This window comes from Ornithodoros turicata, chromosome 1, assembly GCF_037126465.1.
Source record: "Ornithodoros turicata isolate Travis chromosome 1, ASM3712646v1, whole genome shotgun sequence".
NCBI classification, from domain to species: Eukaryota; Metazoa; Arthropoda; class Arachnida; order Ixodida; family Argasidae; genus Ornithodoros; species Ornithodoros turicata.
In genome coordinates, this window is record NC_088201.1 from 91095436 (window position 1) to 91116676 (window position 21241).

At 47.5% G+C, this 21241-nt stretch overlaps 2 protein-coding genes across 2 annotated transcripts; both read right to left on the bottom strand.

Annotated features, from left to right (window-relative positions):
• Nucleotides 1-623: 623 nt before the first annotated feature.
• LOC135378634 (uncharacterized) lies at nt 624-4200 on the bottom strand. The gene is made up of 3 exons (XM_064611721.1): nt 3189-4200; nt 2959-3062; nt 624-680 (listed from the first exon to the last, which is right to left on the bottom strand). The coding sequence occupies exons 1-3, from the start codon at nt 4198-4200 to the stop codon at nt 624-626; spliced, it is 1173 nt and encodes a 390-aa protein (XP_064467791.1).
• Nucleotides 4201-10456: 6256 nt separating this feature from the next.
• On the bottom strand, nt 10457-15628 carry LOC135378642 (adult-specific rigid cuticular protein 15.7-like). The gene is made up of 3 exons (XM_064611731.1): nt 15601-15628; nt 12256-12345; nt 10457-11056 (listed from the first exon to the last, which is right to left on the bottom strand). Exons 1-3 carry the CDS (start codon nt 15610-15612, stop codon nt 10457-10459), a joined length of 702 nt encoding a protein of 233 aa, XP_064467801.1. The 5' UTR covers nt 15613-15628.
• Between the last annotated feature and the right edge of the window lie 5613 nt (nt 15629-21241).

Sequence of the window (21241 nt, forward strand, 5' to 3'; positions counted from 1 at the left end):
TATGACACTACAAGCCACGGCCATGTACTCCATGAGCTTTTCTCCCTGAGCGTTACTGGGCGAGCTCTCAGGTGGATAGCCAACTATCTACGTGGTAGAACTGTCTTTCTGATGACTTCGGATGGTGAAACGTCTCATCACAGCACAACAGCAGGTGTCCCACAGGGCGGGGTCCTCAGCCCACTCCTCTTCAATGTCGTGATGGCTGCTCTACCAGCTCTCTTGCCACGGGGCGTCAACATCAGCTTGTATGCTGACGATATATGCATATGGACATCCGGCAAGCAGTGGCCAGCGCTACAGCGCCGCTTACAGTGTGCCCTTGATGTTGTAGCTGCTTTCCTGGAAAACAGAGGCATGGACCTCTCTCATGAGAAGACTGTTTTTTTTGCCTTTTACTCGCCGTCATTTGAAGAACTTTCAGCTTCATATAGGTGGGAATGTCGTGCGGCGTGTTACACACCATAAGTTTCTTGGTGTGGTTCTTGACCGCTGTCTGTCCTGGAGAGCGGAGGTTCGTTGTCTGAGAGGTAGAGCTGAGTCTCGACTGAGTGTCCTGCGATACCTCTGTGGTGCCCGCTGGGGGCTTTCTACAAGGGCATTGCTTGGTCTGCACCGGTCCCTCATACGACAAATGTTAATGTACCATCTTCCAGTGTTGCATAGTCTTTGTCCTTCGTCTGAACAAGTGTTGGAAACCGTCCTTGCAAAGAGCATGAAACAGTGCCTTGGTGTCCACAAATCAACGTCAACTGCCCCTGTCATGGCTGAAGCCAAGGAGCCTTCGCTGATCTTTATGCGGACGGCACAATCTCTTGGGCACTACATGAGGCTCTCCACTCGCCACTACCGTCACACATTAGTGCGCGACATTCTTCGGCGACCAGCATCCGGGTACTGCCAAGCCGTTTTAGCTCACCGCAGCCTCATTCCAAAGCATAAAAAACTGGTTCTACCCGCAGTCCCTCCATGGGCCCTTCAGGCACCATCTGTGCATGTCAATGTCCCTGGCTTGACTTCCAGAAAATCGGCTACAACAATTGTTCTTCGCCAACTCACCCTGAGTCTGCTTCATCGCGATGAAGGCAGAATTAAAATCTTTACTGATGGCTCATCGACACAGACCGGCTCTACCTGTGCATTTGTAATCCCTGAGCTGTCGATTGAACGAAGCGCTAAGCTGTCGCACCCGACGTCGGCTGCTGTGGCCGAGCTGCATTCCATTCTTATGGCGCTTTCCTTCATTGTGTCCCGTCAACCACCGATGCACTGGACCATATACAGTGACTCCAAAACCGCCCTCCAAGCTCTGCAGTGCACCCTGGGCTCGAGCTCCCTCGCTCCACTGGGGTGTGACGTCCTCAGGGAGTATTCATGTGCTGTCCCACAGACACATAACATCACCTTGCAGTGGATCCCAGGTCATTGTGGCGTCCCTGGGAATGAGGCTGCCGACCTACTTGCGAGACGGGCTCATGTGGCACGAGGCGTACCGACGCACCGTACGTATTTCACCCAAGCGGACGCGAAGCAAGCAATTGGTGCTCTCATGGGACGTCTGTGCAGTGAACACTGGCGCAGAAGTGTCCCTTCTACGTCGTTCCTGCGCAGGGTGGACCCAGATCTCCGTTTTTATATGCCGTCAGCGCTTCCTCGACCCATCACGTCGCTCATCTACAGGCTTCGCCTCAACGTGCCATACAGTGGACGACTTCTGTTTAAGCTCGGCATGGTCCCGTCCCCCAACTGCAGTCTGTGTGATGTAGTTGAGGACGTGGATCATATACTCCAAGACTGCCCGAGGTACAGTGCACACCGATGTACCCTTGTGTCGTCCCTGTCTCGCCTGGATAATCGGCCATACTCCACCGAAAAGGTTCTTGGGTGCTGGCCAGCAAATCAGCTCATACCTGCCATGCGCGCCCTTGTGCAATTTCTTGTCTCGACGGACCTGTTTGACACATTGTGACACTCTTTGTTTTTAGTGCCTTGAGACTTCGCTTTTGGTGACAAGCTCGGTGATGATGTTCTCATTTATTCTTTCAAAGCGTTTCAAAGCGTCGAGGTTAGTGTAGTTTCCCTTTCTTTTATTAATAACGCGCCCTGGAGTAGCCAGTCCCGAGTGGCTCGAGACTACCATCTCCATTTTTTCTTTTAAAATCAATCAATCAATCAAGTAAATGAAAGAGCGAACGAGAAGAAAGCTCGAAGCAGATCGCAAAGTAGGAAAGGCCTCCATAGGTCACGTAAGCGCGCAGGTCCGACGCTATCTAGGAGGTGTTGATTTACCAATGACTTATTGTGTCGAACGTGACTCTGCTGCCACGTATAGATGCTGAATATATAAGCACTCTTCCGCTTGTTTGTTTTTTTATTTTCATTTTTTAGGGGAGGGTGTTGGTAACCGACAAACCCTCTTGATGGTGGCGGGAAGAGACTGCAACACGCAAAATTTGGAATCAAGCATTGAAATGTCCTCATGAACAAACTAACGTGCATGACACAGTGATCACGGAGTAATAAGGTACACAAAGTGAAGTGCAGTTACGGAATTCGTCTTCGTAGCCTATAGATTTTTTTCCCATCATAATGTATTGTAATTTCTGAGGTTTTCCTCCGACGCTGTCACACATACACCGGCACAGTCCCCTTAGAAGTCGCCCCAGGACGCCATTTCTCATCGTCGACGGCATCCCCATTTCCCACGGAGAGAACAAAAATGGATATTGACCAGCCTTACGAGTGCCGGTCATCCCCATCCACACGCTACGAGTAGCAGCAGTAGCAGCCCAGAATTATGAGCAGCAGTACAGAAAGAAAGGTTTGGCAAAAGTTATCAGAGCTGATTATCACGTTTCCATTCACCGTTAGGCAATTGCTGCTGATAGCCAGGCTCCGCGCGCGATATCTTATGTTCCCTTTCTCGTCTGCCCACGTTCCACCTTCCTTCTTCCTCACCTCATACTTTTCTTTCAAGTTGGCTTTCCTGCATGCTCTTCTGCTATCAGGCAGAACCTGCATCAAAGGAGGTGTCCCTGAATTCTGGTCATGACTCTCAGACCCTGATGATGAACAGGATCCAAAGAATCAAGGACAGATTTACTAGCTGATCCGTAAACGATAGCACCATAATCGAGTTTTGAGCGAATGCAAGACATGTAGATGCGGTGTAGAACCTCTACCCCTACCTCTTCCACCATTCTTGTTTCCTCTCTGCTCTTTACTAGGAGTGGACCCTGGTAAACTTGATGACGACTTCTGCGATGAGCAGTCGTTGTCATCAACATCCATACTCTGTGTCGCATTTTGAGACGGGTGCTTTGAAAGCCCGTCCCAAATGGAGGGGGTTGCGGACACCTCCTCAGAGGCTCCGGCAGTCTCCCCCTGGCTGTTTTGTTGTGTGGTCACTGAAGAACAAACCTCAGTGACCTCTTTGTGCTGGGGAGTGTGGAGTGGAGGCCCAGAGGTCTGGGTCTCCACTGAGACTCTGAGTGGTGCCACTCCCCTGCGCGCCACCTCAGAGAAAGTTCCTTTCCTCTGGAACTCTAACTGTCCCGCTCGGTATGTAATGTTCTGTTCTGTCTTTATTTTGAGTACTTGTTTTTCTTCCTTACAGAAAGGACAGGATCTGGAATACGCTGGGTGGCTACCCTCACAGTTTGTGTATCGTACATTAGTAGAACAGGTCTCGGAAAAGTGATCCTTACCAGGACACTTTGCACAGACAGCCTGCCCACGGCACACCTGTGAACCGTGGCCAAACCGCTGGCACTTGTAACAGCGTCTGGGGTTGGGGATATATGCTCTGACGTGGCAGCTTACATATCCGGCCTTTATGGTTGTTGGAAGACTGTGAAGTTGAAAACATAGTACAATGTGCGTTGTTGGAATCATTTCTCCGTCCCTTTTCATCGATATTCTCTTTGCTGAAATGACACCCTGCTCCTTCAGGCCCTCTTCAAGTTCCTGCTCAGTGCACGAGAGCAACTGATCTTCCGAAATGACGCCCTTGATTGTATTGAGGGTTCTCTGTGGAGAAGTGGTCACGGCAATGCCGTCAGTGGTCCTTAGTGAAATAAGTGCAAGACTCTGCTCCTTTGTCTCAATCTGAACTTGTAAATCACCAGTGCTCAGCTTTTTTGCATTGTATCTTGTACCTATTGTTGTCTCTAGTGTCTTTGCAACAACGAATGGTAACATTTTTCCAAGTGGCTTTGATTCTACATCAGAGTGAACAACAATAACCTTCGCAAAGCATGACTCTGAATTGGTTTCGAAGAAGTTGAACCTTTTTGTTCCATCGGTGCGGAACCGTTTCCGGTTCCGATCATTGTGTTTTGAGTTGTTGTTCTCCATAAAAGAAAACTTCCTGTTCAGTGCAGAGACCCTGTCGCCCACCACGGAGCCCAACAGGGGACCATGCACAGCACGGTAACAGGTGTATCTGCACGATACCCAAGTGCAGTTTCTAGAGGGTGAAAGACTGCCCAAGGTTGACCCTTGCCGCCAAAGATGGTGAAAGTGGAAGGAGGAGTAGAAGAGAAGGTAGAAAGAAAAAGTAATGAAAAGGTGGATGGCGACTAGCTGAATAATCCTGACCGGGCCTTCCAGGACCATCCGACTATGGGAAGCAGGGGCCAAAGCGGTGTGTTGCTTTCCCGGAGGGGCCCCGAAGGGTCCTAAACAACCACCGGGTCCACTCAACCGCCAGGATTCCCCTTTCCCCAGACACGGGACAGCCACGCACAGCTATACGTGGGGGTCTCCCTCCTGCGGCGACCCAACCGTGAGTGCAGGAGGGGGCTACTGCGGCTGCTGCCGGGCGATGGGGGCGCCAAGTTCCCGACGCCGGGTGCCCTTTAATCCTTGATGAGATGTCCATACAGGAGAGTAATTTAGACGGAAGTGTCCAACGCGTCCTGAGCTGCTACACAAGCCACTTTCAGGAAAGTATTGAGATTATAAGTGAAACATCCCATATGAAATGAATATTCTCAATGAAAACATGAAGCCCTGAAACTGACATATGTAATGACAACTATATTTTCTAGGTACTCCACAATGGAGCGCTCTTTTTTGGCATGTGTGATTTCGTTTTTTGTACGATAATAAAGAATGACCCGTCATTGTGCACGTAGAAAAAAGCATGCACTCATTGACTTAGACATGTGCTCGTGAGAGGCATTATCATCCATAAGCACATTCGGCATGTCTCCTCTACCATGTGCTGGACAAGCACGATACCGTTGCCAGAAAAGTTTTAGGCACAAAAACGAAGAAAAAGAAAAGAACCGCAGAGAAAACATGTAGACGAGGCTCCGACCGAGGCCGACGAGGAGGGGGAGGAGGAGGAGTGTCGTTGGGAGGAACCCGAGGGGTCTGCCTGCCTGAATAGGCGGCATGTTTCTCGGGAAGGGAAAGGTGGTGGAGAGGAGGAGAGGAAAGAAAGGTGGTCGAAATTGAATAAATCCGCGGCAGATACGGGGAAAAGAAAAGATGTGGGCGTGCTGATACGTACGTCACGCTTCACAGATATGATTACGACAGACAGATGAGTTTCGCGTTTTGGAATGTTGCGCTAAAGGCAGCGTCTCAATGCGTTCCAACGAAAGGTCACTTGGCTTATCTTCCGTTTTGGGACACTGTACCCAAGCAGCACAATGTACTGAAAGTCGAGTGCAATAGGGGTGGACGGTATGTGTCTTATCGATGTTCCTTAGTTTCACGAGTCTCTTCAAGGCATTCCACCTACCCGTCCACCCCTATTGCACTCGACTTTCAGTACATTTTGCTGCTTGGGTAGAAGGTTGCTAAAATTCCCAAGCAGCACAATGTACCGAAAGCCGAGTGCAATAGGGGTGCCCGGTATGTGTCTTATCAATGTTCTTTAGTTTCACAAGTCTGTTCACGGCCTTCCACCTACCCGTCCACCCCTATTGCACTCGACTTTCAGTACATTGTGCTGCTTGGGTTTAGGCTGCACGATTTTTTTTTTACACCCCATTATTGTGCAACTCAACATAACTGCGTTTGACGCATGATGCAGTGATGCACTGGTGCACTATGATAAAGTTTTTGGCACGAAAGATTGAGCATCCTGATACACGCTCTGAAAGTCACACAGATCCTTGCTGAAATTTTGTTTTAGCCGCCATTTCATATATGCACAGTATTTGGAAAATGAATCAGATACCTAAGCCAATTCATGACATCAAATTGTGCAAGCTGAAGAACATCTCCTTATTTACCTCGTAACATGTAATCGCGTCGTCTGACAAGCAAAAGTCACGGTGTACTATGTATCTGTCGCGAACGTCTTACTAGAGGTAGTGGAAGGCGACATCCTGTTCTGACAGGTCGTCGCGACTCTTCCTACTGGCTGAAGTGAGCGTTTCTGAAAACGAGCGCGCACTCTCAAGGCAGCAGCTAGCTCCATGCTGAGCAGTGACCTGTACTTATTGTTTTCATCGACGCTACCGCAGAGAAGCCAAGTTCGCAAAGTACATCACGTCGAAGAAACAAAAGAAAAAGAAAAGAGAGAGAACTTTCATGACTTTAGTGCTCAGGAGCTGGTACCTTCCTACCAATGCCGTCCAAATTTTGGAAAACGGCTTCAGCAGAACCGGCAGCCCCAAACGGGTACAAAACCGAGCCAATTCGCGAACGCTGCTGAACCTGCGGCGACCCTCCTGGGGCTGGGGTTCACAAATGTTACAATGTTAGGTGCCCTTTTATGCTGGCATACCATGCCGAGACTGGGAGGTGACCCGGGTTCGAATTTGGGCGCAGGCTGTGCCGTCTGAGGCCGGGCTGTGCTGGCTCACTTTAAGACAAATGTCAGCACAGTTCCCGATGAAGTTGGTTCAGGACGCCCCCCCCCCCCCCCCATGCGCGCCCGAGCAACATGTGCCGCAGGACAGGCAGGCAGATCGCTCGGAAATAGCCACCACCTTTTATCCTGCACAGACAGTGTATACCGTCCTGTTTTGATACAGGATCCAGGGTTATACCCCCGTTCTCTCGCTGTTATCGGGTATTATGATACATGCCGAGCGCCGCTGCTTTTTCTTTCATCTTCTTTAAGGAAAGTTTTGTGTGTCCGCTACGAACGAAGCTGTTCCATAATATATAGTTTTTTTTTCTTAAAAAATGCGAGCACCAATATTGTTTTCTGACAACCCGCACCATCGTGCGTTCCCGCTGGTGAATGTTCGCGGAACAAGAACGCTGTAATGTTCATTTTACTGAAGATTTTGTTTTGTCGTTCTTACTTCCACCTTTAGCGATGTTCTTCCATTGCTTGTTATTGAGTACTGGCATTCAGCAAGTGAGTTATATATAAAGAAATTTTATTACACTGATCTGATGGTGTGTACAATAAAACCAGTGCGAGATGTACACATACAGGCTACACGGTCCCTACACCTAGTAGTGGGTTTCCGAAACCCACTTCCTTCAGTTCGTACATGGAGTTTCATTCCTTGAAAATAGCGAGCAATAAGCAGGAGTTATGATGTGACTCTGAACAGCGGGCGCATTATCGCCAAAGTTATTTTCACTTGTACGTACACCACCTAAGGTTCAGAGCAGGGTGAATAGAAAGGGAAGAATACATCGGGTGGCTTATCGTGAAGCGATAACAAGTGGAGATGTTGCATCTGTTGTTGCCGCATGCTTTGATGTCATTTATATCGCATCAAATACATTGCGGTTTAGTACGTATGATGACCGTATTTGATGAGGCAGTCGTCTGAAAAGCACGATAATTGTGGTAAAGCACTGCGCGATCCTATACGTTTGTCAGCCGGCCTGTGTCCGAAGCGACGACGGTTTGCCTGGGCCTGACCCCTGAGTAAATCGTCGAAAACTGTTTATCCGCACAGTTCGTGCGCTTCCCTAATTATTGCGGCCACTTCCCGGCACAATGCAATGTGAAAGAATACGCATCACAATCCCTGACCCCAAGTCAGGTTCGATAATTCGTGCACTGCGCACGAATCCGATCTGCGCGCTAGCCTGAGTGTCACTGAGAGAAACGGCTTCTGAAAACCCTATGGAATGGTGTGAGAAAATATCATATCCACCGATTTGTTGCTGCTGATTTCTCTATTGGAACCGTGCTGTCTCGGTCACACTGTGAGGTCCTGTAGTGCCCCCCCCCCTTTTACTTTGGACACACAATCCTGGCATACTTGTGCCTGGACGCGGTCCTTGTACGATAGCCGATTTCGAACGCGAGGAAACAAGCACGGTTAGTTTACATGGAATAGCCATTGTACTTCGTGTGACCAAATCTACTCGTACGTTACAATCAGTGATTTATCGAGACCCCTTCACTAAAACCTACTAAAGCTACTTACGTTAATTCAAAACATGTTATATGATGCATATTGTAAAACCCCGAGACTAGGGAACACGAAAGGACAGACACAAACACGAAGTCTCAATTATGACATTGTTACGATACATTGCACTAAAGCCAGGTTTTATCTCAATGAACAAACATTTATTTTGGCGTAACGCTGCAACAAAGAACAACAAAGAACACAAACAATATGATGCATTGACATCACTTGCAACATACAGGACAGTTTCACATTTTTTTACACAATCGCACACCTGCATAGGAACTGTGGACGGGGACAACGGACACAGTTCTGTGATCTCTGGCAACATGTACACACATATGGCTCGATCATCGACACCTGAAATACGAAGAAACATATAAACAAACGTGTTGTGAAAGCGGAGGCGAGAAGCAGAACACATCGCTGTGACCGTGTTATACTCTGCCTGTTTTTTTTTAATTATCCTAAGAAGGATCACAGCTAATAGTTTAAAGAGAGTCTCAGAAACACACGACGTAATGATGCATATGACAGTCGTCGAAGAACTCAGACAGTTGTGAGAATGGAACCGCGCACCTCTTAAATACCGCTCAGGTGCGATAACTGCTACGCTACAGTGGGTTTTTCCTTTTGTGCGCTAAACTTGGCTGCAGTGCTATGCCGAGACAACCAGCGATAGGGCGAGTCTAGTCCCGCTCACACCGTCGCCTAATAACAATATCGTTAATATCGCTGTTTCCATTAGCACACGTATGAGCTATCAAACTAATAAGAACATAGTTTGTTTATTGGCTGCACGTTTTACGTCATCAAATGATCTGAGTCGAAATACACTGGCACACGTCTTAACAACGACCATTATGTAATCATGCTCGACTACTACTTCAATTTCATGTGATATACTAGACCTGAGAAACTACGTGCTGTACCCAGCTTGCTCTGTATGATTTTATCAGGGCATGTTCATCATGAATCAGGAAACCTAACCGGTATGTCCAGTCAACTTTCTCTAAACTGATACATCTGTAAATTTAAATGAGAAAATTGAGCTCACATACTGCTAGCTTTTATAGAAGAGAACATACTGATCATGGAGGTCGGAAATGAAACAGTACTGCGCTTCCCACTTTGAGTGTTTGATGTCAGCCACCGAACAATATGAATGGCTTATTATATTGTGACTTAGCTTCGATAGGTTCGGTTCCCAGCTCGGACTCGTCATGCGCTCATTGTTCCTCTTCTGAACCTTGGGCGGGCTCGTCTTCACATCAAAACGAAATCTTCTTTCTCCTTTTTCTATAAACCGGTCGAAAGGTCTTGTGGGAGAATTTTCTGATCTGAAGCTTTTCGCATACGTGTTATGAACCGGCGCCGGAGGCCAAGCTATCACGCTAACTGCTGAAGGCCATCACCGGAAGTTCTCGTGAATACACTTGGAGACAGAAGGTGGTCGAGTAGGGCTCCATTAAATGATCTGCTTTCGAAAACACTTTCTGTTTTCTATAAATTTTACCATAAATTTTTCCAACGGGTGATCTACATAAATAAAGAGCATTTCCCGTTGTCCACCAATCCATTTCTGACAGGTTAGATTGAACCACAGGCAAGATATCGCGTCTGTGCGCTTATGTGTTCCTGAAGTTGGTTACATGGCATGTCATTAGGAAATTACAGGGTGTCTATTGTGCGCTACTATGTCTGATCGGCATGTAAGTAATATGCAGCGAAAGAAAGGAAAACCCGCTAGCTGACTCTGCGGAAGACGACTTTCGGCTTGCGTACCCCTTTGACATATAAAGTTGACCTTGATATAAGTAAAAAGGGCAGTGCATTGGTCTTTTTTATTTCTTTTTCACTGATACCCCAGAAATAAAAGAGAACGCCATTTCATTCCTGATGGAACTAGCCACAACAAGGACGGATAGTCAGTCTGGATTTATATAAAATAATAACGCTCCCTGTCACCTGTCATTAGTATTTTAGCGGTTTGAAAATGATGTATTAGTCTCTGAAGCAGATGAATTGGAATATGTCCTTGTGTACATGCTAAAGGATCACTCACCTAGTGCTTTGGACATAAATAAAACATTCAGTCTTTAGATCACACATCAACCGTGGTAGCCATGACCGTAACCTCCGTAGGCTCCGTGGCCGTAGCCTCCATAACCAGCGCCGTACCCGGCACCATACCCGGCACCGTAACCCAGGCCTTGTCCGTAACCATAGCCGTGAGCAAGAGGCAGAGCAGCTCCGTAGCCCAGACCGTAACCTCCATAACCACCGTATCCATGAGCCCCATAAGCTACTGGAACGACAGGCTTAGCAACGGCAGCCACGTGGGCGTAACTGGCTCCATAACCAAGACCGTGGTGACCACCGTAAACTGGAGCAGCAGCGACGACGGGTTTGGCTACGACAGGAGCAACAGGAGCGGCGTGGATGGAAGCGGCTGGGACAAGTTTTCCGTTCGCGGAGATAGTGGGGGCCGCGGCTGGGTGACTGGTCTTCGTGCCTGGCTCGTTGGTCTTCACGACAGCGCGGAAGCCCAGTTTGTCAGCCACGTACTGGACGGTACGGTGACGTCCGTCAATGTCTCCGAGGCTGTAAGAGCCGACTACGGGACCGTAAGCAGATCCGTGCTCCTGGCGGCCGTTTGTGGCACCATAGCCATCGACGATCTTGTAGCCGAAGTTGTAGTTGCCGAAGTCCTGAAATGAATATTATCCTGAATATCAGTATCCTGCTGTGTTGATGTAGATAAATGGTTGGTATACTGAGATGCTTCCCTATAGGAAGAATGACAAAGATCTGCAGAGAGTACTTCAGATTTATCGGCGTAGTTGTTGAGACATTCCCAGCCAGGATGATGAGGCTGTGCTACTGCTTAAATATCTTTTGGAACTATATGCAAACCAATTTCTGTCGTTTTTCATGACCCGCGCTACGAATTCAATATACGCGTATGTCATCTCAAGAAAGGATACTGACCCAGCTTTACCTTCGCAGCGCTGAACCGATAGATATTAATTTTACGTGAACAAATAAGGCAGGCAACTGGGTTGCTGCTAGGTGTTTTTGTGCACGGGCCCGACAGTCAGGGGTCATTACTCGCATCTTCGAAAGGTAACCACTTAACAGAACAAAATTCGTAGTTCGGTCAAACACCCTCCGTAAACCCGCACACAATATGGATGGGCAATTAAATTACAAACCGAAATTTTGTTCCTGCCAATCCTGTCTACAGTTGCCTGTCTACAGTCCGGTCGTTGTAGCTGAGTATTACCTCATATTTTCGCCATCTCATTTGCTCGTTGCAATCATATTTGACGAGCTCTCATTGTTCGGTATGTGCGCAACTAGTACGTGATCGTGAGCAACGTCAAAGTGGTCCGGTCAGAGATAACAACAACAACTTTATTTTTAAGATGATGAATGAGGAGTTTCATTGCGAGGGGTGATACTCTATACCCCATCGCTGGTGGTCATGTGGGGAATGAAATAATGAGCACCTTCACAATAAGGACGAAGTCCTATATGGTCTCCAAAATCGTCAAAGGAGCTTTGAGGTCAGAGCGTTGGTGGACTGGATCTGGCCAGGGACCAAGCAATTTTGAGAGAGGGGGTGGGGGCGAGTGCCCAGCCGATTAATTGAGACAGATTGATTTCACCTTTCGATTGATGTCCCCGTTTCGAGGATTTTTAACGTGTGCAAGCTAAGCCCAGATTACACTCCCCCTTACCCACAACCCTAATGTCCAACCCTCAACACTGGATCAATATGACATATCAATATGTGAATGGTCGCATTTACGAGCCAATACACGTAATCGGAAAAGAGAGCATCGCTTCACTATTTGTCTTTTAATGTTTTATTCTAGCTTCTTTGCTATATTGAAGCACTACTTACGTCCTGGTTCCTATGCTGGACGCTGTGACCGCCGTGGGGACCCACGTGACCGGCGATGGCGGTGGCCACCACTGCCAGAAGGCTGACACACTGCACGGAATAAGCCAACTTCAATGATAGCGCAGGAAGGATCGCATATTGCCCTCTCGATAAAGCAGAGAATTAATGTCCCAAAGCAACACACCGTCCTGGGCTCTTTTCTGGGGTCGTTCCTCACGCCGTGGTTTCATTGCAGAGCTTAACATTTCTTCAACCAGACTATCAGTGTTTTCTGTTTGTACGTTTGTTTCGTCCTGGTTACAGTGTTATACGGAGTCGTGCGGGCAATGAGTCCACTCCGCATTTTTTTTTCTTTTTTTCTCTAGATATTTTCTGTAGGGTGAGGTGGGCAAACCAAGATGCGGGGCAAAGTGAGCCATTCTTTGCGTGACGCCATTTATCTCGGAGGCGTCTCAACCTGCTCTCGTTATATGACTTGGGACTCGTCGTGGTTGGTGAATGAGTTGATGAGGAAACAAACTCGTCTTTTTTCTGCCTGTGGAGGGTCACCAAAGAAGAGTGCGAATTTCTGTAGTTATTTTTATATTTCGCGTGTGCAGTGTCGTTTTAGAAGGCTGCTATATCAAAGTAAGCTCGCATCCGTACGTTTATTTATATGGCTAGATTTGTACATGAGCTTTCTCAGTTTGCTGGTTTTGAGCGGATTCTTTTTCTTTCTGTATTTTATTTATTTTTTCATATGAAGCCACGCATGCGGCATAATGTGGTATGTGCCGTTTATAAAGGCATTATGGCATACCGTCAAATTTGCTGTATGCTTGTTCCTCGGGTACTTCTTTTTCACTCATTGTCTGGATGTTTCGAAAATACGAGAAAGAAACAGATTTTGCAAGGCGAAATACGACAATGACGGAAAACAAATCCACCCATGCAGAAACGCGAGCCACGTCCGCCATACAAGACTGGCTTTGCGAAGGAACAACGTACAGCATTGGCCTTTTCTTTCTATTGAACATATTCCCCCTCATTCCCCCTATTGGCATCATCAAGATTACATTGGGGATCAGAGGTTCTCCTTGATTGCTTGCGTTCCGAGAACAAACTGGTTCGGCACATTTTGTTAGACAGTCTCATTTCGCCTCGGGGGTCGAAGCAATGGTGGACTTGAGTTCTCACGACCAACGCTGGATTGCGACCAACGAATATACACGTAATCGAGAGTCCAAATGTATTCTTCATATCAATATCCACCTGTTTGCAATGTGGCGCGTAAAAAGAGGATAATGTCACGGGGACAGGGAAAAGGCTTTCCCTATTGAATGTATAGTCAATCTGCACTGACTTTAGTGATTGCAAACAAGCACGTTACTGGCTAATACGGATTTAGTTACGCTTTGGATTCGGCTTTGCCTCCGCCTGCTTGCAGACATACATATATTTCTTGACCATCCTAGATATCTCTCCGTTTGAATCGTCACCTCCACGGATATCGGGGGTGTTGATTGTGTGTACAGCTCTTTAATCGGTACTGTAAATACAAGTTATGAGACGTCCAAATCCTTGACCAACCACAAAGGCATCCGAGACAGTCCCGTTTCACGAAGGAAGCGCGCTAGATTAGAAGCGCTCGTGCGTATCTTTGTGAACGTGAGAGCTATGGGGTGCATAACACCAGGTACCGTTCTCGCAGCCCGCCAGGTGCATTTCGCCCGCATTATCGTACGCAAATGAATGCTTATGATGTGCTCGAATTTGCGTCATCCACGACGGCAATTTTGATTAGCGCTGACCCGGTACGCAACGTGTGAAACGCTGTTGGGAGCATCACCTCTACGAGGTCGGGGGACATCGAGACGAATTCCAGTCGCGTTCACCTTATGGGTTCCTGCTTCGGTTCGGAATTGGTTCCTGGCACATCAAGAACGGGGTCAGAAGAAAATTAGGAGGGCCTCATCCGAGCAGACTGTTTAGAGCTTTTCTGCTTTCTAGTGCCAGCATCAAATTTCAATTCAGTATCTGAAGCAACGGTTTACACGTCTCTGTCTTCCATGTAATTTGTTACGGTCTTGCACTTTGCCAGCTATAAACCGCGCAAAACATTTGCCGTCTCCTTTTCTGAGGTATCATTTGGATAATTGGATCCCGTTACGGTCAGACAGCAATGCTAACATTACAAAAATTTTACACAGTTTGGAAGAAATGAATCGCATGTAACTACGTATACGGGTTGACATGACGGTTCTGAACATGAAGAATTTATATTGCATACGATTATGTGACAAATAAGCCTACGTAACCTCACGCGTCCAGACACGGGGCACAACTTTCTCAGAGCTGCACGCCTTCGGAAGCATGTAATAAGTGGATAAGAAAAGTTGCTAGCCAGTATTCATTATCATCTTCATTCTACAGTCAACCCTCGATTTATGAACCTTCGATTTATGAATTCCCTCGTTTTATGAACACGAGCACGGGGAACCAAACTTTTTCCATTGATTTTTCCCTCGTTTTATGAACCTCGATATTCGAATAATGAACGGAATTTCTGGGAACCAACTAGGAGTTGCCCAGCGTTTTTGCCTTCAATTTATGAACGGATCGGTCCGAGGTCAACAGAAACCTTCAAAGGGATAATTCCGTGGTCTTATGAATGACGCCTGAACGGACAAAACGTTTTCCAGGTATTGCACCCTCGGTTCTTAACCCCTCGAAATCCGAACAACAAACGGGTTTTCTGGGGTCGCACAAGGTGCGACCAAGTGTTCCTGACCTCAGTTGATGAATAAGGTGGTCGCTGTCACCCGGAGATTAATAAACGGAGCTTAAAAATCCCGGAGGAAATCCGAGACCAGTCCAGTGCGAATGTGGTGACATCTCTTCTTTTCAAGATTGACACAGCGGAAGGCATGGTCCAAAGCAAAATTAAACAATTTAGTATTGCATAATAAACAGAGTGTGAATGCGCTAACGTCTGTTCTTTGTGAGATTGATACAGCAGAAGGCATGGTCAAAAGCAAAATTACACAATATATGGCATTATAAACACAATCCCAACTCGGAAATACTGTTCCATTTGCTCGATAGTACTCAGTTAACGGAATTTTCGATTTATGAATCCCTCCATTTATGAACGATTTTTCGGGGAACCGAGGGTGTTCATAAATCGAGGGTTTACTGTATATACTTTCTCTGATACAGTGCCTACTTCGGTTCCTGTATTGCCTTTCTTGTTGTATTCTCTATCTTGTGTATGCTATAAATACAACTGTCATGGCCATGCTGGCCTGGATCTTGTTTTCTCGAGATCCTGATCAGTACACTTCAAGAGACAGTTAGAAAACTAACCTTGCAAATCATTGTTGCTGCTTGTGATACTCCAATGGATGCTGTTTCACACACACACTGGGTTCCTGTACGCCCTGCTTGAGACGCGCCTTCAGTTTTTATACCCCCACCGCGAAACTTTTTACTTTCCCTTCCTCCCTTTCCCGTTCTTTTACTCCCTCTCTCGATATATTTACCCCTTGCCCCTTAGAATGACCAACGCCCAAGGAAGGTGAGAGGGGAGCACTTTCACTCTTGAGGTCACAAAAAAGCAGCACTTCCCCGACGACGGTTGCATCACAGTTACTTCGTGAGTTCTCTCGCTGCCGCTAGTTGTAATGGCGGAAACAAAACGGTATTGTATGCTGTACCCTTTGTTCGATTTGCTGTTTCAACGTCTCGGAGGAATCAGGTCGGGGACTGAGCAAGGGCATTATCTTCCAAATCGCGAGCTCGTGCGGCCATTGTTGTTCCTAGCCTTGGCGGGATCGCTGGCTCGGCTGTTTTCCTATTGCGGTGGTTGGTTCATCAAGCTGTTTGTTTGGACCCGTCGCGAATCCCGGCGCAGCACACGCTTAGCTCTGTGGGATTTCCGGCGGTAAACGAGGATGAAGTAAACAGAGTGAATTGAATTTTCGACTCAAGCGTAACATAATGCGACTATACTTGTCACATAATACGGCGCGAATGGATAGTGGGATACACGCGGTTACCTAGGATAAAGCACCGTGTTCATTCCGCTGTCTAAAAACTATCGCAGCAACAGCGGATTTTCGTTGAAATTCGTTCGAAAATCGTAAAATTTTCCCTGAAAATTTCTGAAATATGGAGCCTGAAAATCATATCAAGATTTCTGAGCTTTGAGATTCACTTCTCTAAATAATGCACATTGAATGACCGCTCTTTTCTATACATTTCCAATAATTCTATCTATTATTTATCTAATCAAATCTATTCTGCGGTTTTCTATTTCTTCTTTTTTTTTTAGCTCTTGGGATGCCGATGATGCTTTGTACTTGACTCTAGAAAGCGTGTTTGCTAGAAGGGCGAGAACAGAAGCGCATGTATGCTTCGAAATTGTAGCGATGTGGCAGAGTAAATATCGTGACATACAAGTTTTCTACTCGACACTACGCTACCCCGCAGTCATCCACAATTAAGTGGGCGAAGTGGCAATTTTTGTATAAAAGGTTAGATTATGACACGCCCACTAACGTAGAGTTTATCCCACAAGAACACTCTTTCGTTGAGTTCATTACAAGCGCACTTTATCTTGAGTACCCGTGGTAAGCTTGGGTACATTTAAACTGCACCCGAGCGGGTACCACGAAAATGCTCCCCGAATACGTGGATATGCAACGTATACAACCTTACACTGTTGCCTGTGAGAACCACTCACTATGCTCTGTTGAAACTGAACACATCAGTTCTTCCCATTATAACTCTGCTTTTACTGCTTTGATGCGTTAATAAAAGTGCGGACGCGCCGCCTAGTGGTTATTTACGCAATCATTCATGTGCGAATCTGAAAGTCCTCAGTGTTCTGTCCCTCCTGTGTGACGTCTTGTCGTCTGTATAATCACAACAGTCATCTATAAACAGCTTCCATTTCGGGACATAAGGAGGTGAGAAACACCAGATAGGACTTGAATTGTGGCGTTGTAACGACCAGCTATCCCAGAGTAGTATGAAGATTTGATTTCGAGAATACGCGTGGCAAAGTAGCCTTGCCCAACGTGTATATTGGCATCAGTGTTGAAGACCAGCCGCATGAACTGGTTGACCACCTAATACGTCTCAAACGGACTTATACTAACACAGTCTAACGAGCTGAACTCTCGCCACCTCTCTATCAAAATTGCTTGGTCCCTGGTCACATCCTGCCCACCAGCGCTCTGCCCTGAAAGGTCTCTTCACCTTTCTGGATACCATAGGACTTCGATCCTTATTGTGAAGGGGCGCATTATTTTATACCCCGCCTGACCACTTGCAATGGGGTATATAGAGTATCGCTCCTTGCAATGAAACTCCCCATTCATCATCTCGCAACAAAGTTGTTTTTAGGTAATTAGTCATCTTGTAGTTGCACACTTCCTTCGTGTCAGACTGGCCGGGGAACTCAACTGCAAAAATGGCATCGATTTTACTATGCTAGTTTTTTTGCAAAAAAAAATTGTAATGTATAAAAATAAACACCCTGTATAACATACTGCGTGGTATGGGCTACGAAAGCTAGCTTCCATCATACAATCAGTTGCAAAGCTATATAGTGTGAGTGTGTTGATAGCACATTCCAGCCTGCGTTTTGGAACTTTACTGTTTGGACCAGATAAATAAAGCGTCATGTCTTTTGGAACAGGAATAAGAAAATATATCGGAAACGCAGTAAGATATCGCTCTAGTGATTGCACTCCAAACGTCCCTCCGACTTTGCTTCAAGGTGCCTATGCCGCAGGTGAAGCATTTCTGGCAAGATAGAATTAACTTACCTTACGCAGTTTGTCGAACGCGATCTAGTTATCTTCTCACATTGAATACGTTACACTGTATAGGTATGTGAGCCACACAAAATGAACCAGTAATAATATTATGCGAGAGCCAGTGTCTGTCAACATGCTTATTAATGCTCTTTGCACACTTGCTGGGTGGCGGTACAGAGACAGTTGACTGGGAAAGCACTGGATCGTTTACACCGTTTAATTGGCATGTTTAGGGAAAGGTTACAGGATATCTTTTTTTCTGAAAATGCTTCTTGGAAGGTAATCTCACACGGGAGCTCATATCCCCGGAAAAAGCGTACTAAACGTAGCTTTATCGTATAGTGAAAAGCTGTGTAGCAGAAACCGTCGTGTGGGTGGAGGAATGGAAGCAGAGGGTAGGCAACTACTGTAACTCCTAATTCAGATCATTCAGAGGTCTAAGCTATGGTGCAGTATGACAACTCCGCAACAACAACAACATATATATTATGATGATGAAGTGGGGAGGTTTTCCACTCTAGGAGTGGAACGCTACCCCATAGCTAGGGGTCTAATATGAGTGGTGACAGATGACGATGAGAGATGACGGGAATGATCGAAGTGGCGATGACGATGCTGGACGTGATCGTGGTGGTGGGAGTGTCCGAGGGCGCTGCTGGGGTCATAGTGAGTCCTTTAGGCCTGCCGCCTCAAAGAAGTCAACCACGTGACGTAAGGCCGCCCTGGAGTCGGCCGCGGTGTCCCAAGGGCCGAGGATGGTCGACAAGTTGAAGGGGCGGCAGCCAAGGGTGGCAAGCTGCGACTGCAGTGTACGCCTCTCGTTGACATAGGTCCGGCAGCGGAGGAGTATGTGCTCAACGTTGGCAAGTACGCCACACTCGTTGCACATAGGGCTAGCCTCACAGCCTAGCTGGTATCGATAGGACGGAGTGAAGGCCACATTCAGACGTAGCCTGTGGATGAGTGACTTCAGAGGACGAGGAAGCTTTGCAGGCAGTCGGTATGACAGCGTTGGGTCTACATTCCCCAAAGAGGACATAGTTGGAATGTCGTGTTGCCACTGTAGGGTAGACCAGGAATCGGACAAATGCCTGAGGAGGGATCTTCTGTCTCCTCTCGAGAGTATAATGGGCATAGAAGGTCGTTGTTGGTGTGCAGCGGCAGCGGCAGCGTCGGCCTCGTGGTTCCCAGTTATTCCGCAATGCCCTGGAACCCATTGAAAGGCAACGTAGTGGGAGCGATCTTGTAGGGACTTCAGGGCGCACAGGATGTCTATCACCACTGAGGCAAGGGAACCGCGGATGCCCATGTTTTTAATGCACAGGAGAGCTGCTTTGGAGTCTGTGTAAATTACCCAGTGCCGGGGTTCACAGTCTTCCGCATATGTCAAAAATAACAAGATAGCATAAAGTTCAGCGGATGTCGATGAGGTACGGTGAGAGAGACGACACCCACGTGTAACAGACTGTGATGGAATGGCAAAGGCTGAAGATGAAGTGTCCCTGGTCGACGATCCATCCGTGTATACAGCGGTACTGTTGCGGTATTGAGCCTCGACGAAGTCAAGGGTAAGTTGCCTAAGAATAAAATCAGGATAGTTCTTTTTGTTGTTCTTGAGACCGGGGATGGAGACAGTGACAGACGGCGATGGCAACGTCCATGGAGGCACTTTGGGTGCCGTCTGGTCGACTATGAATTTTGGGATATGAGGTCTGAATGATGTCACAGCAGCATGAACCGTCGCGTTCCGTCTGGCGTGAAGCTTGCGAATCAGAGTGTGACGGTTATGATGGGCACGTAGACGCAGATAGTGGCGTGCAGTTTCCCGAGTACGGAGAACCTCAATGGGGATGTCCCTGGCCTCAGCCACTACTAGACGGGTTTCAGCGCCTCGTGGGACCCCAAGACATACCCGAAGGCTGCGCGCTAGCATGGCTCGAATCCTTTGAATCAGTGTCTGAGGAAGTCCGTGTAGGACGGGAAGGCTGTACATCACTGAGCCACGAACCAGGGCATTGTGCAGCATGAGGAGATCCTTCTCGTCTCGCCCCCATCTCATACCTGCGAAGTGACGAATCACGTTGACCCAGCGTTGGACTTTCTGTTCAATGACGTCTATGTGGCGCTTCCACGACAAATTCCATGATAGAGTCACGCCTAGGAACTTGTGATGTGTCACCTGCTCCAGTGGGCTTCCACCAATATACAGGCGATATCTATGCATGTCTTTGCGCGTGAAGGCTAGAACTGCGCTTTTCTCTACGGATATCTCCATTCCTGCCTGGAGTAAGTAGAGGCGAATGGCATCTAACGTGCGCTGAAGACGCTGACGGAGTGCTGGACGGGAAGTGCCTGTAGTCCAAACACAGATGTCATCGGCATACAGGGACAAGTTGACTTTCCGCTGAATGCAGGTTCCAATGCCCGCCATAACGGCATTAAAGAGGAGCGGACTTAGGACGCTTCCTTGTGGTACCCCCTGAGAGATGGGGAATTGCTCTGTGTCGCCTTGTCTTGTCCGGACGAAAATACCTCGTTGACTGAGGAAATCGGCTATCCAAAGCAACGTTGTACGTGAGAGCGCAGCGCTGTATAGAGCATGTAAGATTGATGGATGGCTAACGGTGTCGTATGCTCTCTTAACATCAAGAAATACCGCCGCCGAGATCTTCCTGCCTCGTCGTGCCTCTTCCACCGACGTGACCAAGTCGAGGACAGAGTCTATCGAACTGCGGTGCCGTCGAAACCCAGCTTGCTCTTGAGGGAAGAAGGCACGGCTTTCGAGCCACCACTCAATTCTACGCAAGACCATTCTTTCCATAACTTTCCCCAAGCAGCTGGTCAGAGTTACCGGGCGAAATGATGCCAATTGGGATGGGTGTTTTCCTGGTTTTAGCAACGGTACCACTTGGCCGACTTTCCACTGCCTAGGAACCTGTCCATGCCTCCACGAGTGATTGCAGATGTTCAGCAGGGCCTGAAGGGAAGTAGGGTCAAGGTTTCGAATTACTGTGTATGTAATGGCGTCCGGGCCTGGAGAAGACTTCTTGCATGCAGCTGAAATGGCTGACGAAAGTTCTGCCACGGAGAAGTCCATATCCAAGGCAGGGACAGCTGCTGGGTTGGCATGCTCGAGAATAGACGTCACATGGGCTGTATGGGTTAGGTACTCCTCGGTGACA